This window comes from Loxodonta africana, chromosome 26 (genome assembly GCF_030014295.1).
Source record: "Loxodonta africana isolate mLoxAfr1 chromosome 26, mLoxAfr1.hap2, whole genome shotgun sequence".
NCBI lineage: Eukaryota > Metazoa > Chordata > Mammalia > Proboscidea > Elephantidae > Loxodonta > Loxodonta africana.
Window position 1 is genome coordinate 18,042,076 of NC_087367.1, and position 21,713 is coordinate 18,063,788.

The window sequence follows — 21,713 nt, forward strand, 5'->3', positions numbered from 1 at the left end:
AGCAGAAAATAACAAATGTTGGAGAGATTGTGGGGAGGTCGGAACTCTGATGCACTACGGGTGGAAAAGTAAAATGCTACAACCACCATGGAAAACAATATGGCACCTCCTCAAAAAGCTAGAAATAGAAGTACCATCAGATCCAGCAATCCTACTCCTAGGAATATATCCTAGAGAAATAAGAGCCGTCACACGAATAGGCATATGTACGCCCATGTTCATTGCAGCATTATTCACAATAGCAAAAAGATGAAAACAACCTAAGTGCCTGTCTTGGTCATCTAGCGCTGCTATAACAGAAATATCACAAGTGAACGGCTTTAACAAAGAGAAATTAATTTTCTCACAGTCTAGTAAGCTAGAAGTCCAAATTCAGTGCATCAGCTCCAAGGAAAGGCTTTCTGTCTCTGTCGGCTTTCTTATCAATCTTCCCCCGGACTAGTAGCTTCTCTGAGCGGGGACCCCAGGTCCAAAGGACTTGCTCTGCTCCCGGCACTGCTTTCTTGGGGGTATGAGGTCCCAGCTCTCTGCTCACTTCCCTTTCCCTTTACTTTGAATCTGGGATGTGACCTAGGTAAGGGTGTTACAATCCCACCCTAATCCTCTTTAACATACAATTACAATCACAAAATGGAGGACAACCACACAATACTGGGAATCATGGCCTAACCAAGTTGACACATATTTTTGGGGGACACAATTCAATCCATGACAGTGCCCATCAACAGATGAACCTATAAACAAATTATGGTACATACACATGATGGAATACTACATAACAAAGAACAATGATGAATCCTCAAAAAACCTCACAGCATGGATGAATCTGGAGGGCAACACGTTGAGTGAATAAGTCAATCACAAAATGACAAATATTGTATGACACCAGTATTATAAAAACACAAGAAAAGGTTTACACACAGAAAAAAACAATCTTTGATGGTTATGAGGGAGGGAAGGGATGGGGAGGGAAAAACACTAACTAGATAGTAGATAAATGGTAATTTTGGTAACGGTTGAGACATTACATAATACTGGGGAAGTCAGCACAACTCGACTAGGGTAAAGTCATAGAAGCTTCCTAGACATATCCAAACACCTTGAGGGACCCAGTTATGAGGGCTGGGGACCATGGTCTTGGGGGACATCTAGGTCAACTGACATAATACAGTTCATAAAGAAAATGTTCTACATCCTACTTTGGTGAGTAGCGTCTGGGGTCTTAAAAGCTTGCAAGTGGCCATCCAAAATGCATCTATTGGTCCCATAACATTCACACCAAAGGAAAATGAAGAAAACCAATGACACAAGGAAAATAACAGTCAAAGGACTAATGGACCATATGAACCGAAGCCTCCACCAGCCTGAGCCCAGAAGAACTAGATGGTGCCCGGCTACCTCCACCAACTGCTCTGACTGGGATCACAATAGAGGGTCCCAGACAGACTGGGAGAAAAATGTAAAACAAAATTCAAACTCACACGAAAAAAAAAAAGACCAGACTTACTGGTCTGACAGAGACTGAAGGAACCACTGAGACTGGCCCCAGACACCCTGCTGAGAACTGAAGCCACTCCTGAATTCACCTATCAGCCAAAGATTAGACAGGCCTATAAAACCATACCTAGGGTATGTATGTATGAGTCCAAACCAACTTGACAGGAGCTAACAACATAACAATAGAGCCAGAAAGTACACTGGTGATTGCCAAGGGCTCGGGGCAGGAAGGGAGTGGGCCATGGGGAGTGACTGCCAATGGGTAAGGGGTTTCTTTTTGGGGTGATGAAAATGTTATGAAATTTGACATTGGTATGATTGTAGAACTCTGTGAATATACAAAAAGACAAACAAACAGACTGAATTATATACTTTAAAAGGGTGAATCATATCTTAATTAAGCTGTTTTTTTTTTAAGTAGGTATATTTTTAATATTTATATTCAACTAATTAAATCTTTTAGTTTTAGCTTTCAGCACATTAAAATTGCAACCAAAAAAAATTTCTGTTGATATGATAATTTATAGGATTTGTAACAGCTACCCACCCATTTTTATAGTGCCCCATAGCTGTATAATCCAGGAAAGGGGAACAAATCTAAAGTTGTGTGATGAATGCCTTTGGTTTTGAATTTCTGTCACTGTGTCTCTTTGACTGTATGTATAACTTAATTTAGGGATAATATCTTAAGTCTTAAATTTGAGTCTCTTTCATCCTGAGGAAGTCTCTGTCAATAATAACACACATTCCTGCCAATTAGCATTTCAGAAAAGATTAAAATAAGCTTAATTGTGGTTTACAGATCCTATTTTTTGACTATGTGGTATTTTTTCCATCTTTATTCTTTCAGCTTTTGATCAAGGAACAAGCAGCAGCAAGAGTTGGCAAGTATCTGTGCAGACTGTCTCAAAATTTCCCCATCTTTAAAGGGCCCAGGTCAAATGCATAGATATTTGGGAGGGGGGCAGCCTTTAATGCAAAAGCTTGCAATGAGAAGCCATGTCTTTGGTAAATCATTGAACTACATGAGAGTCACAGCACTGCCAGCAAACAAGCACCTGATGCTTTCCATGGTCTTCACTGAGCACCCAGTGGGAAGGCGCACCATGCTGGGTGCCGCGATGCTGGCTGCTAGGATGCTCCTGTCCTCAAGGAATTAACAGTCTAGTAGGGAAAGCAGGCAATGTCCAACTGTGTGGGGTTTTAGGGAAGGGAGTGAAGGGGTGCTGTGGGAGCATATAACAGGCAGACCCTGGGGTTTCCAGAAGGCTTCCTGTTGCATCACTTAGCTGAGAATCAGAGAATGACATGGTATCACAGTAGCAGCCTAAGATGGTAGAGATGCAGAGAAACGGGGAGATTCAAGACACTGAAGAGTTGTTCAGGACTTTGCTGTTCACTGCCATCAAATTGGCCCCTGACTCACGGCAATCCCATGAATGACAGGACTGGATCCTAGTGATCCATGGGATTTTCACTGGCCAATTTCTTCAGAGGTAGATTGCCAGGCCTTTCTTCCTAGGCTGTCTTAGTTGGAAACTCTGCTGAAACCTGTTCGGCAGTATCTGCTGAACACAAGCATCGCACAAGCCTCCGCTGTCAGACAGTTGGTAGCTGCACTTGAGATGCATTGGCAGGGAATCGAACCCAGGTCTCCTGCATGGAGGGTGAGAATCCTACCACCAAACCACCACTGTCCTCTTCAGGAGTTTAGGGCTTGTAATATAAAGGGAGGAGTCCCTGGGTGGTACAAATAGTTTACACACTTGGCTGCTAACCAAAATGTTAGAGGTTCGAGTCCATCAGAGATGCCTTGGAAGGAAGACCTGGCAATCTACTTCTGAAAAATCAGCCATTGAAAACCCCATGGAGCACAGTTCACTGAGACATACCTGGGGTCGCTGTGAGTCAGAAACAACTTGATGGCATCTGGTTTGGTTAATATAAAAGAAAGGGGATTTGTCTTTTATATGAGAAAGAAACTTCCATCTTGTTTAAGCTGTTACCTTGAGACTCTTAAGCAGAACCCATATCTAAACGAATGCAGGTATCTTACTAAGGAGTCAGGTACTAACCCCTTCCTAACCCAAAGTTCCAATCCCAAAGACAGAAAAATCAGATAAGGGTAAGGAGCCTTGAAAGGCGTGGAAGTGAAAAGGTTGGTTTATTACCACAGGTAATATTTTCTATATCTTTTATTCTTCACTAAGCAACCTATTATCAGTCTTCAAACAGGTTAGGCCTTCCTCAGTCAACATGGAAGTTGCACTCAGCCTCCATCTTGAAGGGCACGGTAGAGTCTCAGCAGTTTAAATGTGTTTGCACTACGTTCTTCCCCCACAGAAGGGTGTTTTGTCACTGTTTTATGTATATTCTGTGTTGCTGTTTACCCACCCACATCCGAAATCCTCTTTCTTCCCACTGAGATCATCAACTCTGGGATATGTGGAGAAGAATTAAAGCTTGATATCTATTCCCCACAAGATGCTCCCCTAGCATTCTAAGCACAGACCCATAACCAAAAAACCAAACCTTTTGCTCATAACAATGCTCTAGGACAGAGGAGAACTGCCCGTAGGGTTTCCAAGGAGCACCAGTCGTCATTAAACATTCCTTCAATTGAGTGGACCATCTCCCCCTTAATGACAGGAACCTGGTGGGAAGCCGGGACACACCTGGCTCACTAAATAGCCATCGATGGAGGGGGAGTTGAAGGTCATTAGAGACAAGTATTCATCTCGTTCTTGAGGTGACTCTTCAACAAGCACGTCAGCACAAGGTACGCCGAGCTGGGCAGGAGGACTTACCATCCAGTTAGGCCATTTTCCTTCTGGCATGTTTTCCATCCAGGACATGATGACTGTATTAAATAGACTGTTCCCAGGAGTGTCTAGCTCGGTGAGGTAACTGTTGAAGGGAAAATCTGCTTCTTGGATAAAAGGCAGCCCGTAGTACATCATGGTCCTGTCAACACTTTCCCCATTGGCTTCAGCCCCCATGAACCTGTAAGAGTTTGATGTCTTCAGTGTCTGTGAGGAGGCTGGGAAAGCACTCGCAGCTGTTTATATCTGGCCCACAGCATGTGGGGGCTGGATACGCACTAGTAAGCATATCAGGCTGGGGCTCGCTGGAAAGAATGTCAAGTCAGATGACCAAGAAACATCACGTTGGGCCCTTGGACAATTTCTCTGTGAAGTAAATACAAAGGCTGGCCCAATACAAGGTCGAATGCCTAAGAATTAAGAAGCAAGTTTGGATCTCAATCAATATTGCTCTCTTCTTTCTAAACCTGCTTAAAACTCAGTAACTTCTGAACTTAAGGACACAGGGAACCTGGGGTGAAAAGGGAAAGGGGGAGAGTGCTGACACTTTGTAGGGATTGCAACCAATGTCACAAAACAGTATGTGTATAAATCTCTGAATGAAAAACCAATGTGTGCTGTAAACTCTCAGCTAAAACACAATACGATTGAAAAAAAAAAAAGACATCGCAAACAGGTCACCTCGCAATAAATAAAATTTGAAGCTAGTTTATTAAAGCTAAAAAAAACACCTCAGTAACTTCCACGAAGGCTTTCTTCAGCAATTCACATCACTCCTCTGGGAATTTACAGTACATGTCTGCATATAAGGTGAGGAGTCTCCCGGCAAAATTTCCCTGTGAATTTGAGTCCTTATAAAGTTTCATCTTATTATTGGGGTGCACTCTCAATTACTGAAAATCAAATACTCTTTGGGGGAAACATTCACCTGAAATGGCCCCCACTGAAGCAGCGTAATAATGGATAAGTGCACAGTCTCTGGAACCCAACTGCCTCTACTCAAATCCCATCTCTGCAATTACTACTTGAGTGACCATTACCTGCATGCTCAGAGGCTCAGTTTCCTCATCTGTAAAATGGGAAGACTAATCAGAGCATCTACTTTAAGGTGGGGAAGAATTTCTTAAACTCCTTTTCTATTGATTCTATCGGGTGATCTACATAAACATAAACCAAACCAACCCGGTTATCGCTGAGTCATTACCAACTCATGGGGACCTCAGAGTAGAGCTGTGCTCTATAGGTGTTCAAGGCTGCGACCTTTCAGAAGCAGGTCACCAGGCCTCTCTTCTGAGGCACTTCTGGGTGGGTTGGAACCACCAGCCTTTCGGTTAGCAGATGAGCACTTAACCATCTGTGCCACCTAGGGACTTCGATATAAACATAGTCATAGTTAAATTTATTGAGTGTTTATTATGTGCCATGCACTGTTTAATAAGAGCTTTATTACATTATCTCATTTAATTTCAAAATAGCCTTACAGGGATATCATTATTATCTTTTCTTTAATGAGAAAACTGAGGCTTATGTTAACTACCCAGGCCAAGGTCACGAAGCTGTAGAGCAGGACAGCAGCTCAGGCCCATGTGACCCTAAAACTGTGTCCGTAATCATTGTGCTCCGCCGACAATTTAGCTGAACCATTTACATTCATACTGTACAAGGGCACTACAAGGTCAGATATTAACAATAACAATAATAATAGTTAATGGCTAACATTTACCTGATACATTATCTTTTCAAATAATTTAGTTTTCACAACCCCCACCCCGAAATACTGTGATTAGTACCATTTTACAAAAAAGGAAGCTGAAAATTAACAAAGTGAAGAAACATGAGACAATATACCAGATGCTGGCATATACAAGCTATACTCCAAATGAAACCCACCTCCATTGAGTCGATTCCAACTCATAGAGACCCCACAGGACAGAGCAGAACTGACCCATAGGGTTTTCAAGGCTGTAATCCTCACAGAAGCAGACTGCCGCATCTTTCTTCCGCAGGTGGGTTCAAACCGCCAACCTTTTAGTTAGCAGCCGAGCACTTAACCACTGTGCCACCAGGGCTCTTTACCTAAGCTGTAGGAAACTATATTTTTGCAGGCTTGTTAAATCATAATTTTAGCCTCTTGAGTATGACTGGTTGTAGTGGCGCAACAATTAAAGTGCTCAGCTGCTAGCCGACAGGTCAGTGGCTCGAACCCGCTCAGCAGCTCTGTAGGAGAAAGACCTGGCGATCTGCTTCCATAAAGATCACCGCCAAAAAAATCCTATGGGGCAGTTCTACTCAGCAACATGGGGTCCCTACGGGTTGGAATTGACTCAACAGCACCCAATAACAACGAGTGGTTGTAAAAGATAACTACAGATCACACACAGCAGCTGGGAAGAGTAAACGTGTTGCATGCTTACCTGTACCTCCCAGGCTCCGTGCTGTAGGTGTCCATAGTCTGCCGGAAGCTCCGGAGAATGTCATGCATTCCCACCTGAGTGGTGGTGAAGTCATGGTACAGCTCTGAGTAGTGTGTGACCGTGTCCTTTAGAAACATAGCAGCACAGTTACCATCACTTCACATGTCAGGACTGGAAACTCAGGCCTGCCTGACAGCAGCTCATTATAATTACCAAGGCTATTGCAAGGTTCCTTTTCTATTGATTCTATTGGATGATGTATATAAACATAAACCAAACCAACCCAGTTGTCGTTGAGTCAGTGCCAACTCATGGGGACCTCAGAGTAGAACTGTGCTCTATAGGTGTTCAAGGCTGTGACCTTTCAGAAGTAGATCACCAGGCCTCTCTTCTGAGACACGTCTGGGTGGGTTTGAACTACCTTGACACAATAGACTAATACATTACCTGTCTTTCCCTTCAATTTTCCTTTTTAGTGGAAATCCTGTGCAAAAAAAAATTGGCTTAATCACAACCTTCATTTCATGATATACTTTTATCATTGGCCCATGCACAACCGACCTCTCTTTAGTAAGTTAATTAACTCATCGGTTTTAATGAAGTTATATGCACCCATGAATCTACTATGCAGGCCAAAAGCCAGGAGCTTGGTGATAAACTGTGGCATTCATTTATTTGCTTAACTTTGTAAAAAGGGTGTCATGCTATTGTAATATTTTTGGATTTTTTTTTTTCACTAAACCTTGTATTGTGAAGATCCACCCATACTGTTGTGTGTCACTGTAGTTCATTTATTTTGACGGACGTATAAAATCCCACTGTGTGAATATATAAATCCATCATTTTGGAACACATTTTAGGACTACTATCAATTTGGCCTTGGAGACAAAGTGAATATAGAATCGTGGACAACCAGAGAAATAGGCCGGCATGTGAATATCATCTCCCATGTGTGACATGGGGGAAAGGTTAAGAACCACTGGTGTGGAAGTACAAAGAACTCAAATTCTGTAGCTAAACAGGCTTGGTTTGGAATTCTACTTAGCATCTCTTTAACCCCTGATAAGATAACATCTCTAAGATTTGCTAAATGGGGATAATAAAACCTGTCTCATAGGATGTAACCCAAAATGTAGAGAGGGTTAAATGAAATATCATAAGTAAACAGCACATAGCACACAATTAAAAAAACAAACAAACAAATATGAGTTCCCTTCTCTTCCATCTATGCATTCTTTAATGACCAGAAAAGAGTCTGGAAATTAAGGCCTCCTCAACTCAGTTTGAGAGAGATAGTAAAATCACAGTGAGTAGATGTCCTTCTCGTTGCCCACACTGTCCGTGTTCTCAGAACCCTTGTCATCTGAAGGACTCTTCAAAGGAGCCCTCGCTCTGGAGGGAACTTATGGAAGGAAGCACCTGGGCGTACGCATTTCAATCTCCTCTGTATTTCCTAAAGAAAATGGTTCAAAGCTCAATCTATAGACAGATCAGAGCTCATCCCTCATCTCAAGCTAAAAAAGAAAGCAATCCGATGACATTTTCAGAGGAAGAAGGAAAAAAAAAGTTTAAAACAAAACTTTACCGAACTTTGGCTCTTATTCACTTGGATCTCATTTCTCAGACTTCTTGCTTCTAGAAGAAATTTAACAGCATCGAAACTAAAGCCATCGACACCCTTTTCGAGCCAGTACTGTATAATTTTCTAAATAGAAAGAAGCAAAAGACTTGGTTACATTAGCTACACATTTTTATCATAATTTTTAATAAAAGCTTTGTCTGTTAATGACTTTTTATCTTCTCCACATACAAAACAAGCACAGTGTCCATATAGTATATTTTTATCTCTTTAGCCCAACAGTGTCTTAGTGGAAACCCTGGTGGCGTAGTGGTTAAGTGCTACAGCTGCTAACCTAAAGGTCAGTAGTTCAAATCCACCAGGCGCCCCTTGGAAACTCTATGGGGCAGTTCTACTCTGTCTTACAGGGTCGCTATGAATCGGAATCGACTCGACGGCAATGGGTGTGTGTGTGTGGTGTGTCTTAGTATCATGACTAAGTATAAAGCAACAACTGCATTTATAGACTTCTACATCTCATCCATAAAATTTGTCATCTTAGCCACGGTGAACAATGTAGTAGCATTAAGTACATTCACAATGTTGTGTATCCATCACCTTTATCTAGTTCCAGCCAATTTTCATCACCCTCCACATAAACCTGTGCCCATTAAGCAGTCATTCCCCATCCCCCTGTCCCCCCCAGTCCCTGGTAACCATACATCTGCTTTCTGTCTCTATGAATTTGCTTATTCTTGATATTTCATATAAATGGAATCATACTGTGACCTTTTGCATCTGGCTTCTTTCACTCAGCATAATGTTTTCAAGATTCATCCGTGTTGTAGGATGTATGAGTACTTCATTCCTTCTTATGACTGAGTAACAGTCCATTGTGTGTAGATTCTTACATCTTTATAATGTATTCACCTGTCCGTGAACAGTGGGGTTGCTTCCACCTTTTAGTTATCGTGAATACTGCTGCAAAGAACATTTGTGGACAAGTTTCTCTTTGAACACTTGTTTTAAATTCTTTTGGGCATAGTACAATTGCTGTGTCACACGGCCATCCCACGTTTAACTTGTTGAGGAACCTCCAAACTTCTTCCACCATGGCTACACCATCTTACATTCCCACCAACAAGGTGCGAGTGTTCCAGTTTCTTCGCGTTCTCATCAACACTTGGCATTTTCTCTCATTATTATTTTTTATTAAGTAGTATCTAATTGTGATTCTGATTTGCATTTCTCTAATGACGGCACCTAATAACAACAACAAATGACAGATTATGTTGAACACCTTTTCATATGCTTATTGGCCATTTGTATATCTTCTTTGGAGAAAGGTCTATTTAAGTTCTTTGCCCATTATTTAATTGAGTTGTTTGTCTTTTTGTTATTGAGTCATAGAAGTTCTTGATATATTCTAGATACTAAACCTTCATCAGGTGTATGATATGAAAGTATTTTCTTCTACTTTATGGGTTTTCTTTCCACTCTCTTGTTAGTACCCTTTTTGCACAAACATTTTTCATTTTGGGAAGTCCAATTTATCTCTTTTCTTTTGTTACCTCTGCATTTGGTATCCCATCTAAGAAGCCACTGACAAATCCAAGATCATGAAGATTTACCTCTATATTTCCTTTTAAAAGTTTTATAGCTTTGTTGTTGTTGTGTGCTATGGAGTCAATTCCGACTCATGGCAATCCTGTATGACAGAGTAGAACTGCCCCATAGGGTTTCCTAGGCTGAAAAAAAAAATTTTTAATTGCGTTTTAGGTGAAAGTTTATAGTGCAAATTAGTTTGTCATTCAAAAATTTATACAGGAGTTGTTTTGTGACATTGGTTGCAATCCCCACAATGTGTCAGCATTCTACCCCTTTCCCTTTCCACCCTGGGTTCTCTGTGTCCATTTGTCCAGTTTTCCTGTCCCTTCCTGCCTTCTCATCTTTGCTTTCGGGTCTTGTATACTTGATTGAACTAAGAGACGTGTTCCTCACGTGTGTTATTGTTTGTTTTATAGTCCTGTCTAATCTTTGGTGGACTTTGAGAGTGGCTTCCATTCTCAGTAAGCAAGGTGTCCAGGGGCCATGGTCTCAGGGATTCCTCCAGTTTCTGTCATACCAGTAAGTCTGACAGTTGTGAACTTGAATTTTGCTCTACATTTTTTTCTCGCTCTGTCTGGGACCCTCTATTATGATCCTTGTCAGAGAGGTCAGTGGTGGTAGTCGGGCACCATCTAGTTCTTCTGGGCTCAGGCTGGTGGAGGCTGTGGTTCAAGTGGCCCGTTAGTCCTCTGGGCTGATATTTTCCTTGTATCTTTGGTTTTCTTCATTCTCCTTTGCTCTAAATGTGATGAGACCAAATAGATGTATCTTAGGTGGCCACTCGCAAGCTTTTAAGACTCCAGATGCTACTCACCAAACTAGGATGTAGAATATTTTATTTATGAAGTATGTTATGCCAATTGACCTAGATGTCCACTGATAGACTGAAATCTTTACAGGAGCAGATCACCAGATCTTTTCTCCCACAGAGCAGCTGATGGGTTCAAATCACCAACCTTTTGGTTAGCAGCCAAGCGCTTAACCACTGCACTTCAGTTTCGGTATTCAATCCATTGTGAGTTAATTTTTGTACACAGTGTGTGCTAAGATCCAACTTCATTCTTTTTCAAGTGGACATCCACTGGTCCTGGCACCATTTGTTGAAGAGAGTATTCTTTTCTTATTAAATGCTGTTGGCACTCTGGTCAAAAATCAATTGGCCATAGATATATGGGTTTATATCTGGACTTTCAGTTCTACTCCATTGGTCTATATGGCTATCCTCATGCCGGTATCATACTGTTTTAAGCACGGTAGTTTTATGGTAAATTTTGAAATGGAAAAGTATGAATCCCCCAACTTTGTCCTTCTTTTTCAATATTGTTTGGGTCCCTTGCAATTCCAAGTGAATTTTAAGCTCAGTTTTTCCATTTCTGCAAAAAAAAAAAAAAGGCCATCGGAGAGAGGCGGAGCAAGATGGCAAAGTGAGTGGACACCCCCATTTACTCCTCCAGCAACTAACTCACTGAACAAAGGGTAAAAAAAAAGCACAGACTGAGATCTGAAACCCTAGGCAGTAGCTGGAGAATTGAAGAATCGGAGTGAGTACAGAAGCAGAAGAGAGGAGGAGCAGGATGAGCACAGAACCTGAGAGATCCTACCCACTAGGAGCACAGGCTCCTCCCAGCCGTTTGGGGATGGGACTGGGTGACTCCCCAAGGAGGGACACAGAAAGGGAGTTTATCTGAGGAAGCTCTAGCCAGATGGTTTTTAAGGTGGCACAAATATGCTGTGGGAGTTTGCAGGCCATGCAAGTGGGAGGGGGTGAAAGAAGACCTTAATGCTGTGTGAGAGTACTGGTGAACCTCAATGAAGCTCCAGATGAACAGGCTCTAGGTCTGGGAAGGGCTTCAAGGGCAATACAGTGAGGGAAACAGTCTAGACTAACAGACAAGGAGAAGACAGCCCCCAGTGAGACACTGTGGGTAGTGGATGTGCCCATGCAGGGGCACCAGTGAGGAAAGGCTTAAAAAACCCTCACTATTATCACCACAGTAAAGTCGATCCCCACTGCACGTAACAGTTGAGGTGTCCAGTGACCCCCACCCCTTTGCATATGCATTAAAGTCCAGAAACCAAGATCTCTTGAATCAGTTCTGGGGGACCAGGGGGCAGGGTGGGGAAGGAGAAGAACCTAAGGATAAGAGTGCCATCTAGTGGTTCACAGGAGAAGATACCAATCTGCCGAGACATTCTATACAACACGGAACCTGTGGGGGCTGAGGTGTACTGCATCCTGGGGTTCCTGTGAATCTTGGGGAGAGTGGTCTGCTATATCTTTCTCCCATGGAGTGGCTGGGTGTGGGCCCCAGCCTTTTGGTTAGCAACTGGACAGTTAGACACTTCCCCTCCAAGGCACCCAACCAGAAAATTTTCCCATGGTCAACAGAATAAAAAATTTAAAGAAAAGATAACAAAACAGCTCAAGTTCAACAAAAACTAGTAAAAAAACACAAAAGCACGAGAGAAGGAATACTCAAAAACAAAACATGAAGAAGAGGAAATCTCTCCTCTGGAGGCCAGAATAACACAAAGAATTGATAATTTTCAGACTATGGGTTTTTGGTGCTAAATATGTTTAAGGAAAGCAAAAAACACACAGTAAACAAACTAGTGGAGTTTAGGAAGCAAATGGAGGAACAAAATGAGAGATTCAACAAGGAATCTGAAAACATAAAAGAAAACCAAAAAGAACTACTGAAGAATAAAACATCCGAATTAGAAAAAGTAAGAGAAACACCAACAATAGTCAAACAAGTAGAAGACAAAATATTTGAATTAGAAGACAAAATAACTGAACTTATCAAGTCTCAAGAGAAATGAGAGAAAAGAACCAAGAAAAGCAAACAAACCCAAAAAGAAATGTGGGATTCAATTAAAAAATCTAATATTAGAATCACTAGAATCCCAAAGCACCATGACAACAATAAAGGCATAGAAACCATTTTCCAAGAGATAATTAGAGAGAATTTCCCAGGCCTGAGCAGAGAACCAAGCCTGGAAATACAGGAAGCTACCCGAATCCCAATCAGAAGAGATGCAAAAAGATCAACTGTGCAACATGTCTTAATACAATTCTTGAAAACCAAAGACAGGAGAGAATTTTGACAGGAGAAAAATGCAATTTAACGTACCAAGTGTCTTTCATGAGAATCAATGCGGATTTCTCCCCAGAAACTCTAGAGGCCAGAAGACAATGGAGTGACATATATAAAATACTGAACCAAAACAACTGCTAACTGAGAATACTTTACCCAGCAAAGTTGTCATTGAAAAACAAAGGGCTAATCAAGACATTACCAAACAAACAGAATCTCTGGGAATTTGCCACTACCAGACCAGCTTTGCAGGTATTACTCAAGGGAGTACTCCAAAGGGAAAGGCAGAACATTAAGAAACAAGTACAAACTAAACCTATCAAATATAGCTTGTATGTTGATGTTAGTGGAGACACACCAACAGAAATGGGGGAGGAAGGAGCATATCAAGAATAGATCTATCATATTAACGTTGTATGTTAACAGTCATTCACATGCTAAACACTGTAGTAATTGTAAGTCATATAAAGTAACATGTGGTAACCACTAAGAAGTCATTAAGAAGAAACACTCAGGAGAAAAGAAGTTAAAAAAAAAAGCTCATCACCAGGAAGTACTCAAATACAAAAACAGAAAAATCAATATAATAAATAAGACACAAAACACTCAAAAAACAAGTCACAAAAAGAGTGAGGTAGGGACCCAAAACAACCGACACAACCAGATACATGCACCCCTACATTCATTGCAAACTCCTTAGCAACCCTACAGGACACAGTATAACTGCCCCATAGGGTTTTCTAGGCTGCAATCTGCCTGGAAGCAGACTGCTACATCTTTCTCCTGTGAGCCACTAGGTAAGTTCGAACCACCAATCTTTCAGTTAGCAGCCGAGCACTTTAAACACTATGCCACCAGCCCTGGTGGCGTAGAGGTTAAGATCTTGGCTGCTAACCAAAAGAGTGGTAGTTCGAATTCACCAGTTGCTCCTTAAAAACCCTATGGGGCAGTTTTAATCCGTCGTGTAAGGTCTCTGTGAGTCCAAATCTACCTAATGGCAACAGGTTTGGTTTTTTGGACGCTCATTGCAGCTTTATTCGTAATAGCAAAACCACAGAAACAGCTGAAACGCCCATCAACAGAGGAATGGATAAGCAAATTGTGGTATACGCACATGGAATACTATACTACCATAAAGAACAATGATGAGTTCCGGAAACATAACATGGATGGACCTGGAGGGCATAAAAGGAAATAAACCAAGCGTATAAGGACAAATACTGTATGGTTCCTCTTTTATAAGAAGACAAGAACAGATAAATATAGAGAGACCAATGTTTATTGGTGGTTACCAGGAGAAGAGGGGCAGGGGTAAGTATGCTTTAGAACTTAGAGGCTTGTTACTTTCGGTGATGGGAAACATGGCTCTGAGTGTGGAAGCAGTGAGCACAGCACAACCATAGTAAAGAAAAAGAAATTCATTGGGGTATACAATTTTGCAACAACAGTAATAACAACGAAAGAAAAAAAAGTGATAGTCCCAATCATTTTCTTTCTATAATTATTCAATTTATACTTAGTGAATGTTTTCATCTGGCATAGAACTAAGCCCAGTAGGTTGTCTAACACATGGTCACTGCCTTGGAGGAGCAAGAACTTCTATCTTTGTCTGTTTTCTAACAAAATAATGACAAAGGATAAAAGAAACATGGATTATTTGGAGGATTTTTGGAAAACACTGACAAGTACCAAGAAGAAAGTTAAAATCACCTTAACTCTAGGATCTGTTGATAATCACTGTTCCCATGTTGCACTAAGTCACTCCAGTTCTTTTTCTGTTGAAATTATACTAAATATATAAATTTATATCCTGGTTATTTTCCTTTTAACATTGTAAGAATATCCTCTTTATTACCAGAAACACTTTGGAAAAGATTTTTTGCTAACTAAGTTGTTTTGCCTTTGTCCTCCTCTGACGGAATCATTCATCTCATTTTAAAAGCTTTTGTTTCAAAGTTGAAAAAAAAAAAAAAGACATTATCAAGAAAGTGAAAAGACAACCTACATACAGAATGGGAGACAATACTTGAGAACTACATATAGGAAAAGGGTTTAATATCCAGAATATATAAAGAAATCCTACAACTCAACAACAAAAAGAAACAACTCGAAAAAAAAAGACTTAAATAGATATTTATCTTGAGAAGATACACAAATTGTCAGTAAGCACATGAAAAGATGTTTAGCATTGTTAGTCACTAAGAAAATGCAAATTAAAACCACAATTAGATACCACTTCTTTTTTTCTCATCCATTTGGAGCACTGGTGGCGCAGTGGTTAAGAGCTGTGGCTGCTAACCAAAAGGCTGGCAGTTTGAATCCACCAGCCACTCCTTGGAAACTCTATGGCGCAGTTCTACTCTGCCCTATAAGGTCACTATGAGTCAGAATCTACTCGACAACAATGGGTTGGGTTTTTTAATTTCTTTCAGCAGTGTTTTAAAGTTTCAGTGTATAAGTCTTGTACCTCGTTGGTTACATTTATTCCTATGCATTTTATTCTTTTCGATGCTATTATAAATGGAATTGTTTTCTTAATTTTGTTTTTGTATCGTTCACTGCTAGTGTACAGAAATACAACTGATTTTTGTGTTGATTTTTTATCCTACAACTTTGCTGAATTTATTAGCTCTAATAGTTGTTGTTAGGGATTTTTCTATATATAAGATTATGGCATCTGTAAATAGAGATAGTTTTAATTCTTCTTTTCCTACTTGGAGCCTTTATTTTTCTTGCCTGATTTCATTGCTCTAGCTAGATCTTCCAGTGCAATCCTGAATCGAAGTGACAAGAGTAGTCATTCTTGTCTTGATTTTACGGGGAAAGCTTTCAATCTTTCATCACTGAATATCATACTGCCGTGGGTTTTTCATTTATGCCCTTTATCATGATGAGGAAGTTCTTTTCTATTTCTAGTTTGTTGAATGTTTTCATAAAGAAAGAGTGTTGGATTTCGTGAAAGGCTTTTTCTGCATCAGTGGAGACGATTGTGTGGTTTCTTTCCCTCTTTCTATTAATGTGGGGTATTACATTGATTGATATTTCTGTGTTGAACCACTCTTGTATTCTTGGGATAAATCCTACTTGGTTATTGTGTATAATTCTTTTTATATGCTGCTGGATTCAGCTTGCTAGTATTTTGTTGAGGATTTTTGCAACTGTGTTCATAAGGAACGTTGGTCTACAATTTTTTCTTGTGATGTCTTTGTCTGGCTTTGCTATCAGGGTAATAATGCTGGCCTCATAGAATAGTTAGGAAGTATTCCCTCCTCTTCTACTGTTTGAAGAGTTTGAGAAGGATCAGTGTTAATTCTTTAAATTCTTGGTAAAATTCACCAGTAAAGCTATCTGGGCCTGTAAAGCTACCATTGGGAAGCATTTTATTACTGATTCAATCTCTTTGTTATAAGTTATTACCAAAAATTTGTGTTTCTAGGAAATTTGTTCATTTCATCCAGGTAGACAATCTAATTTGTTGGTGGACACCTACAGATTTCCCTCTGAGTCCTACTTTCACTGCATTCCGTAAGTTTGGTATGTTGTTTTTGTTTTCATTTGTCTCAAAGTATTTTCTAATTTTCCTTGTGATTTCTCCTTTGACTCATTGGTTATTTAAGAATATATTGTTTAATTTCCACAAATTCGTAAATTTTCCAGCTTTCCTTTTGTTATTAATTTCTGGCTTCAGTCTACTGTGGTCAAAGGAGATACTTTGTATGACTTTAATCTTTTTAAATTTGAGACTTGCTTTGTGGCCTAACACATGGCCTTGCCTGGAGAATGTTCCTGCACACTCGAGAAGAATGTGTGTTCTGCTGTTGTTGGGCGGAACGTTTTGTATATGTCTGTTAGGTCTAATTGGTTTATAGTGTTGTTCAAGTCCTCTATTTCCTTAGTAGGTCTTCTGTCTAGTTGTTTTATCCATTATTGAAAGCAGGCTTTTAAGGTCTTCAACTATTATTGTAGAAGTGACTATTTCTCCATTTTTGTTAGTTTTTGCTTCATACATTTTGGGGCTCTGTTGATAGGTTATAATCACTTTATCTTCTTCTTGATGGACTGACACTCCCCTCTTATCAATACGTAATGTCTTTTTCTCTAGTAACCTTTTTTGACTTAAAGTCTATCTTTCTGACAATAATATAACCACTAAACACCCCAGCTCTCTTTTGGTTACTATCTGCATGGAATACCTTTTTCCATCCTTTTACTTTTACCTCTTTGTGTCTTTAGATCTGAAGTGAGTCTCTTACAGACAGCATACAGATGAACTTTTCTATTTGTTTTCTGGTTATTTTCTTAGTGGTTAGTTTGGGGACCACAATTAATATCTTAAGCTTATAACAACTCAGTTTGAATCAATATCAACTTAACTTCACTAACATACAAAAATTCTACTCCTATATGGCTCTGTTCCTCCCTTTTTTTGTTGTTATTGTCACAAATGACATCTTCATACATCGTGTGACCATTAATATAGATTTACAATTATTGTTTTATGCATTTGTCTTTTAAATCACATAGGAAAAAAGAGAAGTTACAAACTAAAAATACAATAATACTGGCTTTTATATTTTATAATATTATGTGGATACTTTTATCAGTGTTCTTTATACCTTCCTGTGACTTCAAGTTACTATCTAGCCTCCCTAAGTTTCAGCCCAAAGAACTCTCTAACATTTTCTATAGGCAGGCATACTAACAATGAACTCCCTCAGCTTTTATTCATCTGTGGATGTTTTAATTTCTTCTTCATTTTTGAAGGTTAGTCTCATTCATATTTGAATTTAGAATGCTACATTTGTAATTGATGTTACGAGCAAGTTTCCAAAGTTTAGAGAACCCACTCAAAATAAAAGAATAAAATCACACTGAAAGATATGACTCGGGAGAAACTGAGAAAGTATCGTATCTCTCCCAGGCCCAACTCATTCTTAAAAAGTTCACTCTAACTGAGATACAATAATTGTTAGATAGTTAAATATTTCATTCCTTACCAGAAAGGCAAATGAGGGGTGAAGTGCTTAGGTGATAAAGAATTTCCTGTTGGGAGTGATATGGAAGGAACACAAGACAAAACAGAAATAATGAACCATCAACAAAGCAAATAATGAAGAACAGTGAAGACATGGCAGTTACACTCAGAAGCAAGTGTAATCATGAAAACACTCAGTTAATAAAAGATTTACTGTATATTATTCCAAAAGCCACTATTCTACTGGTTTTAGCTTCAGAAAGAAATTGCTCCCATGCTAAAATAGTTAAACCTAAAAACCCAAGTCCTTTACATTTTATTTTATTCTTTGATGATAGAGTTCTTCCAAAGGTGTGTGATGGGGACCAAAATTATTGTGTGAATGTCCCTGGCTTTCTCTCCCCTCTTGGCCCACTCTTCCAACCCACCTTTGCTAGAGGAAAGTTAGTTGTTGCCTGCTCAGTCTCTCCCTGTGCCATCTGCTACAAAGAGAAATGTTCTGGGCTCCCTTGTCCCCAAGTTTTAAAGTGTTGAATCCAAAGAGTGAGTAGATGATGGCTGTTCTGAAGAAGTGGTTAGAAGGGGGAAATGGATCGAAAGACTAGGGACCTCCAGGGAAGGATTTTGGGGAGAGAGAAGTAAAAGTGAGAGACATAGAAGGGGTGATGACGAGACAGCTTCTGGGTGTGAGAAAATGGGAGAAGAAAAGGAGGGTTGGAATCATATTTCCTTTACGTTCGGTCATCACAGACGCATCACATGCGTCACAGGAGCAGAGCTTCTTGGGTGTGTGACCAGTGCAGTTGCACGGGCCTCATGCTCAGAAGGGACGGGCCCACATTTGGTTTAACGCTCTGCCCTTTGCTTCACTGTCTTGAAATTCTTGCTAATTTTTTTAACAAAGAGCCCCACATTTTCATTTCGCAGGGGGCCATGAAAATTATGGAACTGGTTGTGCACAGGAACCATGTAGAAAAACAACTCAGGGTAAAGGGACAGAGAGTGATGGCATATGGTAATGAAAGGTGGGAAGCTGGATTGGATTGAGGAGGTAACATTGCAACAGAGAAAATAAGAAATAAGAGAGTGAGGTATGAGAAGGTCAGTTAGAAGGGCTCTCTAGGCAGAGAGAATAGCTGTGGAAATCAACTGTGGAATAAAAAGAGGTGGGCAGTGTGGCTAGTGAGGCAAAGACAAGGGTAGAAAGAGATGAGGTTGGCCTCATCATGTCGAGATTTGTAGTTAATGGAAAAGACTTGGATTTTGTGTATGGGTGATGAGAAGCCCCTGAAGGGTTTAAAGCCCCTGATGGGAAAGCTGTGGTCTGATTTGTATTGAAAAGATCTGATGTACAAAGAATAAACTATATAGTCTAGCTGTTCCTCAAAAGGTTAAACAGAGTTACCATATGACCCAGAAATCCCACTCCTAGGTATACCCAAGAGTAACAAAAGCCTGTGTCTACACAAAAACGTGTACATGGATGCTCGTAGCAGCATTAGTCATATAGCCAAAAAGGGGAAACGGCCCAGTTGTTCATCCACTGAAGAGTGGAAAAGTTAAATGAGGTGTATCCATGCAACGGTGTATTATTCAACCACAAAAGGGAACGAGCCTGGAAAACATTTTACTAAGTGAAAGAAACCAGTCACAAAAGACCACATGTTGTATGATTCCATTTATATGAAATTATATAAAAAGATTAGTGGTTGCCATTGGAGGATGATGGCTCAAGCATATAGAGCTTCTTTTGGGGGTAATAAAAAATGTTCTAAAGTTAGGTAGTGACCATGGTAGCATACCCTGTAGATTTACTAAAAACATTGAGTTGTACACTATAAAAGGGTGAATTTTATGGCATGTGAATTATATCTCAATAAAGCTATTTCAAAATAAAAAGAAGAATGAATTGAGGCCCAGTTAAGAGACTACCACATTGGTCGAGGCCAGAAGTGACAGTGGCTTGGAATGGGAGACAGTGGTGGAGGTGGAGAGAAGTGGGCAGATGTTGAATCTGTTCTGAGGGTGGATGTGGGTGTTAAAGAAGGAGGGGCTAAGGCTAATCCCTAGGTCTAGGCCTGTGTGACTGGGCCGCTCCCTGAGATGAGCAGGAGGTCGTTAAGTTTGAGTTATCGATTGAATGTCTAAGTCCTGACTGTGCTGTTGGTTTGTTAAATCTGGAGTTTAGGGCAGAGATTGTGGCTAGACGCTGAGGAGTCATCAGCCTAAAGCAGCATTTACGAAGTAGTTTTCACCTGGTTTTTGCAGTGTGGGCAATTGCAGCATGAACAAAGCACATATATTCACACCTGCCACCTCAGTTTAAATCAAACCAGGAAGCACTCAGGTCATGAAGGGCCCTTCCACCCCTGTTATTTGTTTCTCTTGCCTCATGTACCTGGAACTTAATGAACCAATTGTGGAATGAAGGAATGAAGCATTGGGCCTGAATGAGTCAAACAAGACGTGATACTGCAGGGACACTGCAGAAGTACAGAACGTTCCCTGGCTTCCACAGTTTACAGAACAACTGGGAACACTTGAGCCACGAGAGGGCTACCTAATAGTGTAAGGCAATGCCTCGTTCAACTTCACAACCGTTGGAGGTTCCTCTGCCTGAAGGAGCTCCAAGAAGGTCAAGATTAACATGAGTGGGCACTGTCAGAAGGGGAAGAGTTAGAGCCTGAACTTGGCCTGGATGGCCTGGTGGTATTTCATCAGAGCAGGAACCAGGGCAGCATGAGCCAAGAATGGAGGCAGGGGGAATGAGGAGGCGCAGGTGACCAGGAAAAGCAGAGGTCCTGGGTCTCAGCTTCCCCCTCAACCAGCCCCCTCCCAGCTGGGCTACTCTTGCACCTGACCACACACTGCGCCTCTGCGAAGGAACAATGGCTCTCCCTTTTCTCCCCTGGGCTCATCCCTACCTGAGACTGCCAAAACCTGTAAGATGGGTCACCCTGCCAAGAGGAGGCCCCTTCAGAATAAGCTCCAGGCAGGGGGGCAGGGTGGGCAGGGGAGTGGTACCCAGCCTGGGAGTGACCAGCCATTGCAAAATAATTGCATCAATTAAGGTTCTGCTATTTTTTTTTTTTTTTATACCAGGTATCTCTGTGATGTAAATAAGCCCACATGTGATTTAAACAGAAGTCACACTGGTTGTTGGTGATCTTACCTAGGCAAGGAGGGTTAGGGGAGAGTACAAAGGCATTAGAACCTTAATCAAGAAAGGCAAGAGCCTTCAGCTTCATTGCTATACCTGTATTATTTTAGCACCCTCCAGCCCTGCTCTTCCTAAAGGGCTGCAAGCATTTCTGTACCATTGTGAGTTTTGTTTGCTTTTGGTTTTGCATTTTTAATATCCACTGTGTAAGTCTTCAGCCATACTGAGTTGCTCACCTGAATTGTCCAAATTCTCTCTCCAGGGACCAATTATTTTTATTAGTGCTTTGGTTACAAAGTTGCACAGGATTTGAAGTGAGCTGCCTTTACACTTATTTTTAGGGTTGCCAGATAAAATACCAGGTGCCCAGTTAAATTGAGTATCAGATCAACAACAAATAATTTTTAATATAAGCATAGATTACAGAAGGAGCACTAATAGTGCAGTTGTTAAAGCTCTTGTGTGCTAACCCAAAGGTCAGCGGTTCGAACCCACGAGCCGCTCTGCAGGACAGGATGTGGCAGTCTGCTTCTGTAAAGATTTACAAGCCTTGGAAACCCTGTGGGGCAGTTCTGCCCTGT

The 21,713-nt window shown here is 40.7% G+C and overlaps 1 protein-coding gene across 2 annotated transcripts in view; it reads right to left on the minus strand.

Moving 5' to 3' along the window:
* SLC3A1 (solute carrier family 3 member 1) overlaps positions 1 to 21,713 on the minus strand; it is a 68,531-nt gene that overhangs the window by 16,961 nt on the left and 29,857 nt on the right. For both annotated transcript variants that reach the window (XM_064277144.1, XM_064277145.1), the window contains 3 exons: positions 8,319 to 8,438; positions 6,734 to 6,858; positions 4,305 to 4,500 (listed from right to left, as the gene is read on the minus strand). In XM_064277144.1, coding sequence (XP_064133214.1) covers positions 4,305 to 4,500; positions 6,734 to 6,858; positions 8,319 to 8,438 — 441 coding nt within the window. The remainder of the gene's footprint in view (positions 1 to 4,304; positions 4,501 to 6,733; positions 6,859 to 8,318; positions 8,439 to 21,713) is intronic.